Here is a 14,572-nt window from a genome sequence, read left to right on the forward strand (position 1 = left end):
CCTTGTGGATGCTTTTTTGTGTGCTACAGCCTCAAGCAGGATGTATTTAGGAAGAGTGGGAATCCATAAACCTTTTCAGTCTCACCAGGACTTTGAGTGCTGCTTCTGAAATGCATTTAGACCCTGCTCTCCAGAGGAACTATGCACATGGCCCCTTCCCAGTTTGCTCCTTCCAGGAACAAAAATTCAAGGTGGGGCGCATTCTGCAGGAACTAATTTTGGTGGGTTTGGCTGCGTGGAGGATCTCTCTGCAGGGAGGATCAGTTTCTGACCTCTTTGTAGTTCTTATTCACCGTGGAGAAACGTACGAGGTGGATTTGGGGGGGCTTGGGCTTCCTGTCATCCCATATGTACTCTGGAGAAAGCAGCTTGGAGGGTTTGTGGGACAGGAAGTGCCTGTTGAGGTGACTCTCCTCCTGCCAGACTGCCATGATCCCGTTGGCTTTGTCTGCCAGGATGGTCATGTGGCACATCTTGGTGAACTCGTAGACTTTCTCCACCAAGCCTCCAAACACGGCTCCTCCATAGTAGAAATCCCCTTCTCCCTCGGGGATGAAGGCTGCTGAGGAGCTCCTCCTCTCGTAAGGGAACTGCTCTCGTGGCACATCGAAGTATCCAGGGTGGATGGCTGCCACCATGTCCCCCAGGGTCTCGGGGCCCCAGGGGTTGTGGAACACCATGTCAATGTCCAGGCAGAACAGGTAGCGCACCTGGCTCTCCTTGGCCACGTGCCGGTTGATGGCCTCCATCCTGCGCATGGAGATCTCCTGCCAGCTGGGGTATCCCTGCACGGGGACGGTGACCAGGCTGCGCCCTGGCTGCAGCTGGGGCCGGGGGATGCTCTGGGGGCTGTCAGTGAAGATGTAATAGTTCACCCTGTAGCCCCTCAGGAAGTGCTGCTCCGCCGAGTCCAGGAAGCGACGCACGAACCTGGTGTACCTGAGCAGACACAGCCCGTGGGGCACAGCAGGGACAGGGAGGGCCTTGCTCTGGGCCTTCTGCAAGGGCAGGGGGGGATAGAGGAAAGGGGTGATGCCTCAGGTTTGGATTTTGTATTCTTCAGATTCGGTGCTGCTCTAGTGTTAGGGTCTGGGCTTCCTATTAGGGGATGGTGAGCTCTCTGCACAGAGCAGGGAGACAAAACAAGGAATTCTATTCTTTTCATGAAAAAAAAAATCAATTCAAAAAATTGAATTCTATTCAATTCAAAAAATTGAATTCTATTCAATTCTCCAGCTGGTCTAGCTGCCCTAGCTTGGTCTAGGGGACCAAGGACAAATGATTCAAATCTCAAGCCCAAGAGCACAAACAACGTGGGCTGAAGAGAGAAAAACAAGAAGGATGGGACTCCATAACCTAAAGCTATAACTGGACAATTAACTCCAATATGCAAATGGAGCAGAACTCATAAAAGTGTGAGACCTCAATTTTTGGCGCCCATTTTGGGTTGTGCTGCCCAAGGTGGACCTGTTGAGGCCCCTTAATAAATCCCTACTTTATTCTTTAGCTCCATCTGGTCTCTGTTCTAGGGCAGCCTTCACAAGGCATCAGGGGAATGGCCTTCAGCTGAAGGAGGGCAGGGTTAGATCAGATTTTAGGAAGGAATTGTTCCCTGTGAGGGTGGGGAAGCCCTGGCACAGGGTGCCCAGGGAAGCTGTGGCTGCCCCATGCCCGGAAGTGTCCAAGGACAGGTTGGTGCAACCTGGTGTAGTGGAAGGTGTTCCTGTCCATGGCAGGGGGTGGAAGGAGATGAATTTTAAGGGAAAATGAATTTTAAGGAGATGAATTTTAAGGTCCCTTCCAACCCAAACCATTCTGGGATTCCAAGGGGATGTGTGGTGGATTACGAAGAGCACATTAGAGAATGCAAGACAAGGAGTGGGGAAGAGTTCACTGATTACCACTGCAAGAATCCACACACTACACTTGCAACAGGTGGAGTGGAGGGTGAGGATAAGTGGATTATCCCAATTTTGACCAGCTCTAATTCCCAAGGCACCTGCTAATTCTTAAGAAACACTGTCCCCACACCTCAGGTACCTCAAGTTGTCTGTGATTCCAGACAGACTACATGGGCACAAACCCCCCCTATAAACTGGGGCAAATTTCAGGGAAAGGAAAGCCAAAATCATCTTCCCACAGAGGAAGGGCATCACCCCAAGGACTGTGCCCACTGAGTGCTTCCCTTACTTTCCCACAGCAAAGGCTGTCACCCCTATGGTGAGGTTCAGGGGTCTGTAGGCGCTGTCCAGGACCTCAGGATCAAAGGTCCCTTCCCAGACGATGGGGGCCAGCCATGGGGTGACTGTCAGCACATCCCGGCGCCTGGAGGGGGAAAAAAACACAAATGGTCATGAAATGTAACTGTTCCTGTTGGGTTTGAGGCCAGTTAATGGGAAAGAAGCACAAAAAAAAGGCAGCTAGAGGAGTGTGTGAATCAGCATTAACTCACCATGGAGGGTATTAACCTCAGATATTTTCTCCCTACACTCTTATTTGAGGTTACAGAGCATGGATATTTCAATTCCTGTGCTGAAATTAAGCACTTAACACATCAGCAAAAACCTGAGGATCTGCTAAAATCTCATTTAAGGACTTTTCTGCTTAGGAGAGTTTAATTACCACTGAACTCTCAGAATGGGAAGCTGTGCCTATTTCCTATCAGCCTGATGCAGATTAAAACACAAGTAATAATAATAATATGAAAATTACTATTAAATATAGCCCATTGCTGTGTTATTAAAACACAGCTTGCAGCATGACAGCTTATTTTTCCAGTATTTATATATAGCTCCAACACATTCAGATAGAATTTAAAATGCTGTATGTGAGCCAGCATTCAAATGTGTAACAAAGTTAGAAAAAAAACTCCTTAATCTCCTGTGAGGGAAGTGGAAATACTGACTATAAATGCAGCAGAGCCTGATTCTGCCCCTATTGCAGCTCTGCAGTGCTGTTTCAATTTGCTGCTTTGTTTTCAGTGTTTCATTCTTACCTTTTTGATTTTAAAAGGAGATGTCATTTATGGTGGAATTCACCCCAGCCTGCTCACATTCCCTCCAGACCAGGAGCTGGAGCCCTCTGCTAATGGAATTTGTCACACCTGTCAGAACTCAGAGCATCCCTCCGGGTGTCCAGAGTTGCTGAGGACCCCACCAGGGGCTCAGAGACCCTGGCACACAGCCCAGAGCACCTGGGGATTTGATTGTGACCCCTGGAGCAAGTTGCCAGCTTTGTATGAGGACATGAAAGTCACACAGGTTTGAGTGGTGTAATAATAAAATGATCACAAGGTGAAGATGTAGATTTTAAGCTTTTTGGCGTGGGGGTTATGGGACAAGATAGAAGAATCTGGGCATGTCCAGCCTTTCTCCTTCTTCTTGTTCTCCATTTTCTGCAGTGCTGTTGGCACTTTGGGATTGGTTTAGAGTAGAAGTGCACTGTCCAACACAGGTGATGGGTATTGGGAATTAAGTGTAAATATGTTCTATGTAGTTTGTAGTATAAAAGGACAACACCACCTCAGGGGCGGTCACAGTGCCTGTGGCTGCCCTGCTGAGCAGACCTCGGCTGGGCAGAAAGAAAATTTTATAGATAAGAATAAATAAACAACCTCAAGAGCGAAAAGTGAAGAGTCCAGACTCGTTCTTCAGCCGCATGGGCCGAAGCAGAGACACCCTGCACATCTCAGGGCAGCAATTAACAACCAAAACCCGAGAGCACCCAGCACGTGGCCACACCTGGGGGCTGCCAGGCTCCCACCTGACACAGCTCCAAGATAAAACAGCACCAGGAGCAAACTGGGGGAGCTGTGGGGAGCAGCCTCAGGCAGCAAATCCAGCCAGATCCTCCAAGCCAGATCTAATGCTTTCAGTCTGAGAGGATACAAGAATAACACTTTCACTCCTCCCTGCAGCAATGCCTGTGATTGAAAGATTAAATTATACAGGAAGAAGAATTTGGGTTGGGGAAAATGTACTGACTGATCTGTCCTGTTTCTGGGTTGATTATCCTCTTTATTGGAGAGGGAAGGAAACAGGCATGTTCACTTCTCTAAGCTCTGTAAATTTGATTTTAAAGGGCTGTCCTGGGTTTCCCAGTGAGTCATGGTCATCCTCTCAGTGCCAGTGAACTCCTTCCAGAAGCATGAAAAGCTTCAAGATTCTCCCCTCATTTAACCCAGTATTTACCAGCTGATTTAGCACAGAAATTCATTCCAATATGGAAGAAATATTCAGGCTGAGCACATCCTGAATATGTGGGGGAAATAAAATATATATGTGTGTGTGTACCAACAGGGTGTGTTTATCAGCTTGCAAAGGAATGTGGCTGTTGAAGGTGAACTGCTCCAGATAAAAGTCAGGCCAAAGGAAGCTGTAACAACCTGAGCTGCACACAGAGTTTGTCCAAGCCACTTCTTAGTGCTGCTGTCCCAAATCTTCCCTTAAACTCCCTGCTTTGGCTTCATCTCAGAGATTTGGCTGTGTTTGCTGCAGGTCACACAGAGCAGCTGCTTTATTTTGCCCTGAAATGGGTTCAAAGCTCTCCCACAGCTGATTCCAGCCTCAGCACAGCTCCAGAAGGTATTTCCCACTTACAGATATTACAGATCTGTAATATCTTACATACAGATAAGAGAAGTAATTTCTTAGTTACAGATCTGCCACCTCAAAAAGAGTTCCTGGCCTCGACAGAATGTGTGCGTGCTAATGTAATAATTGGGAATTAACAGGGAGCGTGTTAATGAGTGTACAGTCACCAAAGGCAGCCTCAGAGCAGCACAGGCAGCTGCTGACACACCCCTGTGGTTGGATTCTCATGGAACAAGGTCCTGCTCAGCGTGCCCCAGGACTCTGGAACTGTGAGTGCTGCAAAGTGCCCAAACCAAACTCAGCAGAAACAAAGTTCAAACAAAGAAACTCACTTTGGCGCCAGCACTCTTGGCTGCAGATAAAATAATCTGTAAAAAGGAAGAAACATCCATTGAATAATACATGAATATGCCTGGAGGAGAGGAGCAGCAGTTTAAAGGTCAGGAGATAAAAAAGCCAGTACTTACTGGGGGAAAAGCTGGATTGGCTTCTCTTGTGTATATTGGAGTTTTGTGGAGCTGCAGGATGGGGTGGGAAATGAAAGGGATTGTCATGCTTTTCTTAAAATATCAACCAAGTTTGGCTTCAGGACCTGCTGAATCCAGCCCCAGCTGCTGTGGACACTGGCCCAGGGTTTGGCATCACCTGCACACACCTCCAGGGCTCCCCAAGGGACAGCTTTGGGACAGAACACACAACACAACAGGGACAGAGAGGTGCTGGCAGCAATCCCAGTCTCTGAGGAAATCAGACTGGGGTTTAGGGGTGAAAATCCTTGTGGGACTGTCAGCAATAATCATGTATGTGCTCCATGCCCTGCAAAACTGTTCCTGGTCACCTGGAGGGCTGAACTACCTGAGATAATCACATTTCCAACAGCATTCAGAGAAATAAGCACCTGACCAGACACAGTGGTTTGGAACGGGCTGGAATAATCAGAAATACCTCCACTAAACATAATTTTTTTTTTCTATTTGCATGGTTTGGTTTTGTTTTCACAAGAACAGCAGGTCATGGGAAAAGCCACAGCTTGTCATGTCCCAGCCCTGGGGCAATGTGGCAGTGGGGAGGTCCTGGGGCCATGGCCCTGGCCCCTGCACAGAGTAAATTCCCTCCTGTGCAGCTCTGGGCACCCAGGCTGGGTCAGGTGCCAGCTCAGAAGGCATTTCCCAGCAGCAGCTCCCCTTCACCTCTCAGGTGCAGCCACAGCACAAACACATCCAGGGGCAAATCCCAGAGGGAGGAACAGGAGCCTGATGAGAACAACTGGGGGTTATTCCTGCCTGTGCCAGAGCTCCTCCTGTGCCTGCTCATCTCCCTCTGTTGTTCAGGTCTCTCTGTCTAGTGAGTGGACACTTGGAGCAGTTGTGCATGAGCAGGTGTGGGATTACACCCTGATAAAGAAGCTGCATTAACCTTCCAGTCCTGGGCTCTGGGACCCACAACAAACAAAGCCTCCCTCACCTGAGAGGCCCAGAGCTGTCCCAACAGGCCCCAATGGCATTTTGGGGTAGCTTTTTGTCTTGAGAGAGTGACTAATTACAGGTTCATAAATAAAGAATAAGCCCCTTGTTAACCACTGTTTGTGTTGTTAGGGAGGAGCAGGGCTGGAACAATGATCTGTGTTACTCACTAGGCACAGAACAAAATACTTACAAGATTTCAGGGCAGGGAAGATAGTAGGGCAGGTAATGCACCTTTCCACTCCCAGCTGCAGCCCTGTGAGAGTAAAGAAATGTTTTAAGATAGGAAATGTTGAAGGAAACCTTCCTAGGATTTTCCAACATCACCTAAGGACCTGGCAAAGATTTTGAGAGGTGACTCTGGCAAACTCCATATCTACTTTATTAATTAGTGTAGGATCTGCTGTGTTCACATTTTAACACTGCTGAGGCAGAATGCCACTACCCACCAGGTGAAAGTACAGCAAATTGCAGCATCATAAAAATGCAATAATTCCTGATAATTTAATAATTAATATTTGAATACTTAATGGAAATGCCTTATCTCAAATTCCCTTCCATGACTGAGCTTGCTCCATAAGCCATAATCAGTTGTCAGAATATTCAGTTACAAAATTCTGTGTTTGAAAGCTGTGATGTCTGATAGTTACAGAGCTGCCCCTGGTGTGAGTTTGGACTGTGTGAAGAGACAGAGAATCACCTCTGCTAAGGCCTGAGCTGAAATGTAACTGGAACATTCTACACTCAAGCATTTGTTTGTGAGTCACTATGGTCTTAGCAGCCTGATTTGCACCCAAATGCTCTTTTTTCCTCTTTCCCTGAGGACCTTCTCCCTCTACCAGTGCTCCTTTATCTATTACACAAATTGCTGTTCTTCCTTACAGCTCAAAGAGAGGCTTCCCATAAAATTTGTATTTTACAGCCTTTATTTTTGTGTTCCAGGAGTTTTAGCACAGGATTTACACAGGATGCTTTAGGTATGACCGAGCTGGCCAGCAAATCCTTACCAGATAACTGCAGCAACAGCACCCAGGCAGACAAGAGACCCCACCAGCACCTTCCTGGAAATCATCATCTTCTGGAGGAGAAGGAAGGGCAACTTCTGAATTCCAGCAGCTTTCATTCTTCAAAGAACAGACATAAAGGGAAAATCTCACTGTAAGTACCTCACTCTGAGAGAAATGGATAATTTCCTCAGAGGATGAAGTTTCTTGGTAGCTTCTCTTTCAGTCTTTCAGAAGTGATAAACACAGAAGGCATCAGACTGTAAGAGCCAGGGCACTGAGGCAGCATCTGTAAAATGTCTGAGCAAGTTCTTCATTCCAGGGAGCTTTAACCCCAGCTCTGGTGCATGGGGAGCCTTTCTGATTTCACCCCACTTTCTGTAGATTCCATTTTATCACCTCAAGCACACACCCTTTGCAATTGAATCAAATCACCCCCTCCTGTGCTATCAGGGAGCTAACACAGTTATCACCTGGGCTGATTAACTCACCTTTCACAGTCCAGGAACCACCTGCAAAGGGGGCACATCCTGCAAAGGTGCCTGAAGGAAAGGTAAACTGAGGTCTGAGACCAGCAAAGGAGCATTGCACAATCCTAATGCACCTTGGGTAAAGGTTAAGCCAAGGAAATTATTTCCTCCACAACAACCATGAAAATCAACTTTCCCAAGCCCAGCAGTCTTACCTTAAAAGCTCAAATCAATCTCTTTTTCTGCTCACTGGGAAGCATAGTGAGAACTTTTGTTGGTCCCTGTGATGAACACAAAATGCATTTGTGTGGTGTCTCCAAAGGGGTTACAAGCACATTAATTGTTATTCCTTTCATTATTACCTTCAGTGAGGACAGCAGCAGGGAGCTGGGGATCAGGCTCATGGGTTTTCATCTCACTGCTGCTGTCTGAGGCCCCAACCTGTGCTCTCCTGCTGTCTCAGGGCCCAGCCCATGTTCTCCTCCTTCCTCAGGAACCAGCCCATGTTCTCCTCCTCCCTCAGGACCCAGCCCATGTTCTCCTCTCTCCTCAAGCCCCAATCCTCCACACCAACTGCTCTTCCAGGCTGGGTGCAGGGACCAGATGTATTTCCAGTTAGAGCTGTCTACTTTCCAGAATGTGATTGGAGCCTGAAGAGAAGGAAAAAAAAAAAAAAAAAAGAGAAGAAGGCTGTTTATCAACCATTTATAGGGATGGTAGCATTTATACTGAGGGGAGGGACTGGTACATGATGCTTCTTGGAGGGTGTTGAAGTAATCCCAGAGATGATTCCTGGCCCTTGGTAAGGCATGGGACAGTGCCCATGGATCTGAACAGGCAGGAGTGATTTTCCTGCTTTAATTTCTTTGGCTGGAAATAGACAAGTGGCAAAAAGTTCTTTAATTTGCTTTACTGTGTCACACAGAAATCCTCTCTGGTGCTTCTCCCTCACTTTCCTTTGAGAGAGTCTAATTTGCTTTCACCAGGAAGTATCACAAAATCCTACTTAAAAATAATGACTGACTATATATATATACACATAAATATGTATGTATGTGTGTGCATCTATATAAAAATATATCTTAAGGCCTTCCACCGCTTAAAGCCTTCATGGATTCATGCTGAGCAGCTCTGGATTCCTGCCTAAAAATGCTGCAGATCCACAAACACAGAAAGAAGTACAGCCTTCCCCCTCAGGCAGCTGTTCTGTGTTTTGACCAGCTTTATCTCACTCCTGTGCTAGTTGTGTCATGAGAGCTGCTGTGCTGACACCAGGATTTGTCAGTGCCACGTTTCTTACCTTGTGCTTGATGCTTGCAGCACATGGAAAGCAGATAAATGTGCAGAGGGGGGGGATCAAGCAGTTGTTTTTCAGGCATTCTTTGAGAGATGGCTGCACACAGAGCAGGTAGGAAAGCCCTTCTCATCAGCAGGCTTCCAAATTTCCAGCCAGGATCTCACTTGCTGCAGTCCAGGTCTGGGATCTCCCTTTCCATACCTGAGGGCTCTGATGTTTCCTCCCCTCTTCTCTCCTGTGACCTCCTTCAATCCTTCTTTGTAATTGTCTAACTACAAGATCTGGGATTATTTCTGTCAGTTCTGACTGGGCTCTCTTTATTCAACCCATTCTGATGAAATTGGTTTCAAAGCACCCCAAATTCCCCTGCTGAGCCCTCAGTAGTGAAGTAAAGCTGGATTGCCCCCCAAAACTGAGAAGCTGTCACAGCTCACACATCCCACAGGACATCTGCCTGCTTTGCAGGACCTCAGCACTGGGGTGACATTCAGGATGTGCCCAAATGCAATCCATGTGTTTTCTGTGGAACCTCTCCCAGCCAGGTCTGAGGCACATAAAACCTGGAACTTGACTTCATGGAAACAAACTCAATTTCCAGGCTATTTGTTTTTCTAAAACATCAAGCCCTGACTGAATCCTGTTTTCCTTGGGGTTTGCAGCCCCTCCCAGCTTGATGCCACTTTCCATTGCATAAATATCCTCTCAACATTTCCACCCAAAGCATAAAGGAATACACAAACAATCCCTTTGCAGAATCTCCTGGGGATTCCCATTTTCTGCACCTGACCCATGCTCTTATCTCCATGGCATAGAGAGGCTGAGAGCACAGAATCTGGGTGATGGGGAAGGACAGAGGATCAAGAACAGAGAGAAGAAAGGGGACTGATAATTGTCCTCAAATTGGACAGTAAAATTAACACAGAATAAAAAAAAAAGTGGGTGTTTGGTTATTTTAGTGCAGTTTCAGCTGTTGTAACAGGCATAGAGCACTTCCATGTGTCTTTTTACAGAGTAAACATCTAATCCCTCAGGAGGATAAGTACACATATTTTGAAATATTACATCATTAGGAGCACAGCTGATGCATTCCCCTCTTATTTTCAGTTTCTGTGGTACAAACCTGCCAGAGCACTAGAGCCAGCTGAGATTGAAACATCCTTTGCATCTAAAGCCATCTCACTGAGGTTTACCTCAACTGATTTACAGTTTAATATGAATACAAACAGAAATTAAATAGATGTGGTTGCAGCTGATGAAAAAATCTCCAACCAAATAGAAATCACAGCTAAAGCATTTTTAATAGTTATTCAGGTTCCTCGAATTTGTTCAGTTTTTTAAAAGGGATATGGCTGAAAGTAGCTCTGTTACTCCCCAATGAACTTGCTTGACCTCCCAGAACAAAGCATTACTTTATCTTCAAGCCCTGCTTGGAAGGCATTCTGGACAGCTGATAAATACCTCACTTGTAGAGAGTTCCGTGGAAAATATTCTTTACAGAGCAACTATTTCAGATTTCCAAACGTGGATTTCAGATTTCTAGAACTGAAGTGGCAAACTGTGAGTGCAAGGCTGTTCAGAAAGTGAAGAAAGAGAAGATATCCATGGGGAGAGGTTTCCTTGCTGGACTCCAGTGTGGAACAGGCTGCAGGAACACAAATGTGTTCAGTCACACCTGAGGCTTGAACAGGAATTTAGCACAAAACCACTGCAGAGTCTCAGATTGCAGCTGCACCAGGGAGTTACCTGGGCTCTGGCAGGGATCCAGCTGGGGAGCACTGCACAGCACAGCCTGCATTTCCCTCACAGCACATTCATCAGCTTTAGTCATAAGGCAAAAAAGAGCTTCTTCCAAAGAGCCAGATCAAGAGAATTCAATTGGACTCAATTAATAACATCCCTGGGCTCAGTACAAATTATCAGTTCACACCAAGCAAGATCAGGAGGGCATCAGCAAGGTTTGACTGATCTCAGGGGCAGAGTTGCTTTATTTTGTGGATGGATTGTTCCCACCAATCTTCCCCAGGCTGAATTGCCAGCAGCCAAGCCGTACTTTCCCTCCTGAGCTGGGCAAACAGCTGCTCAAGTTCACATTTGTATTTCTGTATAAACAACAATAAAAGACAACATTGGTAATGACCAAATACAATTTTGCACTGGTGAACTGCACAGAGAAGAAACCCTTGCAGGCACCTGTGGTTGCCAGAAATTTTTTTTAACCTAATTTTTTATTATTGCCAAAGACAGACTTGGAGCCAATCCTTCTACCATCAGGATCAGTCAGTGTGTCCTATGGATGATCCAAAAAGATCAGTTAGCTCCACAATAATAAATCCATGCAGGTGTACATGTGTGTTTATAGCTATATTGACCTAATGCTGATAAAACATAACTTATAAAAGAACAGCACTGCCTAAAATTGAAAATTATTTCCAGTTTTCTTGTGGTGAGGAGGATAAATATATCCAAGATGCACTCTTCTTTTCAAAGGTATTGTCCAAGTTCACATAAGCAAAGGTTTTACAACACCTGCAGTATCTTTGTGTTGAGATGAATCCCATGTTTGGGCTTTTTGCCTTTTTGTTTCCTCCTTCCCATTCCTAGGGGATGCAAAGACACTGCGCTGCCCATCAGAGGAAGTGACAGCAACTGACATTTCCCCTTTAGAAAAAGAGTAATTCCTATTAGAAATCAGCCAGAAGGTGTTTCTTTAGGATAAAAAACTTTATTAACAAACATACAACTGTTTTTTTTAGTACAATGAGGCTGGGAAGCTGTGGCCTGGGACAGTGACAGCCCCATGTGACAGACCCTGGGACCCCAGTGCCAGGAGAGCTGCCTCGCTCTCAGTTTAACCCAGCTTTTTTCAAGTCCTCTGGCAGAACTCGGCCCTTCTTCCGAGCCCTGGCTTTTTTCTTCTCAATCCTCTCCTTCTTCTTCTTCTGGATGTTCTTCTTGCGCTTGTCCTGCCGCTGCTGCATCTTCTCCACCACCCTCACAGTCCGTTCCTCCCACTGCTTCTTGCGCTGGGCTCTGCGCTTCTCCTTGCGCTTCAGGGCCTCCTTCAGACGCTCCTCATCATCACGGATCTTCACCCCTTCTGCCTTATACAGGGCATTTGTCCACTTTATCTTGGTCTCCAGCTCCTGAGCTTTCTTCTCGTCCTTCTCCTTGAGCTCCTCCAGTTTATTCTTCCTGGCCTCCAGCCTGCTCAGCAGCTGCTTGTAGTTCTTGCCTGTCAGAGGAGTGATATTGCCTTTCACTGCTTTCCTCTTCTCTTTCTTCTTCTGGATCTTGTTTAACTCATTCTCTTCATGAACTTTAACCCTGTTGAAGACAATGTCAGCTTTGCTCTCCTCCTTTTTGTTTTCTGGCTCTGCTGGTACCTCCTCAGTCTCTTTCTTCTCCATTTTTGCCTTCATCTTCAACTCCTTTCGCCGGCGTTTCTTTCTCTCTCTCTCATACTTCCTTCGCTGCCTCTTCTCCAGCACTGCAGGGGTTAACTCCTTGGCATTATCCTAAGGAGGAGGATGGACATGAATGAGAAGCTTTAAAGGGTTAGAGCAAAAGTGGGCTGTGCCCCAGTTCCTGATTTCAAACTCCTCCTCAGAAGCACCACCTGTGATGTGAAGCTGTGACTCAGCTGTTAGAGACACTAAACACAGTTAACAATATTTCAAACCCTTTGCTTTCCCTCAACAGCCTGTAGCTGTTCCCTTGCAGGCTCTCACTACTTTGCTTTTTCCTAAAAATCACCAAAGGCACGTTCTCTTTGAAGCTGGCCACATCTTTTCTCACAGAACACACAGAGGTCCCCTGGCAATCCCTACAGGCAATTCCTTATGAGCTGGAATCAGCTCAAACCCTGAGATCCTGTCCCCACACACCCTGGGAGGCTGGGGAGGATTTCAGGTGCACAAACACACATATGGATACACATCCAGAGTCCCCATACCTGTCCAGAAGCCTTTTTAATCTTCTCGTGGAGTCTCTGACGCAACAGACTGATTGCAGAAACAGAAGGGGAACTCAGTTCACTTTTACTTCCTGAAAATGAGAGGGAGAAAATAAAAATACTTAAAAAGCAGCACCAGCTAAACAGTAGCACTTTCTCTGGCTATGGGAAAAACTCTGGGAACTCTTTAGATGCTGTGAATGGAACGGAAAATCCAAACAAACCCAGAGTTTCTATTTCATTGGTTTCTTTAGAATTTCCCCTTTCATCATTCAACACTGCCAGCAGTGGCCTGGCATGCCCTGGGGCTGCCTGGCAAGCCAAAGACAAGTACCAAGCTTGTGGAACAGAGAGGCTCAGGACATCTTTTCTCTGTGATCTGGCTTTTCATTGTCATAAAGGAAAGCTGAGCTGGCAGGACAGGGATTGCATCCACGTGTAATTTCCAAAGTTACTCACATGCACAAACCCTCTGCAGTTCAGTTAAACACTGTTTCCAGAGAGCCACCCAGTGGTGATGGCACAAATTCCTGTCCATAGGCAGAAGCTTCTGGGACACATGAAATAAGCAAAGATGTTCCCAATTTAGGCTTTCCAAACAAGACTTGTGTGAAGCAAGAAAAGCAGCCAGTTCAGCCCAGGCCATGGCAAAGCTGAAATTCTTACCTGTAGCCAAATTCTCCTTTCTGTTCTGTGTGCCACCTTGTGGAGATGATTTGCTGGCTTGAGGAGCTGTTTTCTGTCCTGGAGTGGGTTTACTGGTGTTAGAAACATCCTGTTTGGCTGAAGGAGCATTCTTCTTCTCAGTTTGCTTCCTGGGCTTCTTTTTCTTCTGTTTTTTGACCTGTCTGCCAGCATCCTCGGGCTGGCCTGGCTTAGAGACTAGAAAATAAAAACAAATTACACAAAATAGGACAATGTCACATTTCCACTCATAACATTCAGTTATTACTGAACATTAGTGTTCCAACATTGCAACGGCATAGCTAAATGTTCAAAAATTATACGTTCTAGGATTTATTTAATTAGATCAAACATCCTCTAAAACCCCAGCTCTCCACATCCATCGCCACAGTGAATGGAGACCACTGACTTCCAGGGCTCCCAGTACAACGTGCGCAACGTGTTCGGGAGCTCCGTGCTTGAGCAGATTGGTTTTTTTTGTTAGAAACCGGCACAATCCCGGGCCAAGCCCCCCGTGGGGGCACGGCTATCGCGCCCAGCCTCCCACAAACCGGCCGGAGAGGACAGAACCGAAGCGTTACAGTTCCAGTACCAAATTTCCTCTTCCGCGACTCCGGGGCGTGCTGCACGCCGGCCCTCCTGGCCAAGCCCTGCAGGTAGGAGTCCTGGGCGGCCAGGCTGGCCATTGCCACCCCGGGTCCCCGAGCTGCCCGGGGACAGCGTGGGGACAGCGTGGGGACAGCGATGCCGCCCTCGCGGAGCCCCGGCAGGCAGGAAGTGATGGATGGAGCGCGCCGGCCGGGAAGTGACGGCAGCGCCGGGCGCACGGAGCGGCCGCGCCGGAGCCGCCCCCGCCGGGGCTGCCCAGGCTCGGCACGGACCGACGGCGTCCGTCGGTCCCGCCAGGGGGGCTCCGGGCTGTCCTGAGGGGCTGCGACCTATTGTATTGCACTAAAACGGATCTTAGAGCGATGCCCGCTCCTTCCAGACGCCTCCCCGGAGCCCCGCGGGCAGCCCCCGGTTCGCCTCCGCCGCAGGTCCCAAACCTTTGTTTGCCAAACCTCCCTTTACTGCAGGACAAAACCCTGCACCGGGGTGAGGTCTCCAGAG

At 47.3% G+C, this 14,572-nt stretch overlaps 2 protein-coding genes across 2 annotated transcripts; both read right to left on the bottom strand.

Moving 5' to 3' along the window:
• Positions 1 to 260: 260 nt before the first annotated feature.
• On the bottom strand, positions 261 to 7,127 carry LOC136564811 (globoside alpha-1,3-N-acetylgalactosaminyltransferase 1-like). The gene is made up of 6 exons (XM_066563084.1): positions 7,063 to 7,127; positions 6,249 to 6,311; positions 5,060 to 5,110; positions 4,925 to 4,960; positions 2,191 to 2,325; positions 261 to 939 (listed from the first exon to the last, which is right to left on the bottom strand). The coding sequence occupies exons 1-6, from the start codon at positions 7,125 to 7,127 to the stop codon at positions 261 to 263; spliced, it is 1,029 nt and encodes a 342-aa protein (XP_066419181.1).
• Positions 7,128 to 11,528: 4,401 nt separating this feature from the next.
• SURF6 (surfeit 6) lies at positions 11,529 to 14,223 on the bottom strand. Its single transcript, XM_066562913.1, has 4 exons — positions 14,055 to 14,223; positions 13,445 to 13,660; positions 12,779 to 12,870; positions 11,529 to 12,341 (listed from the first exon to the last, which is right to left on the bottom strand). The coding sequence occupies exons 1-4, from the start codon at positions 14,146 to 14,148 to the stop codon at positions 11,670 to 11,672; spliced, it is 1,074 nt and encodes a 357-aa protein (XP_066419010.1). The 5' UTR covers positions 14,149 to 14,223; the 3' UTR covers positions 11,529 to 11,669.
• Between the last annotated feature and the right edge of the window lie 349 nt (positions 14,224 to 14,572).

The sequence above is a fragment of the Molothrus aeneus genome, chromosome 19, assembly GCF_037042795.1.
Source record: "Molothrus aeneus isolate 106 chromosome 19, BPBGC_Maene_1.0, whole genome shotgun sequence".
Taxonomy (NCBI): domain Eukaryota; kingdom Metazoa; phylum Chordata; class Aves; order Passeriformes; family Icteridae; genus Molothrus; species Molothrus aeneus.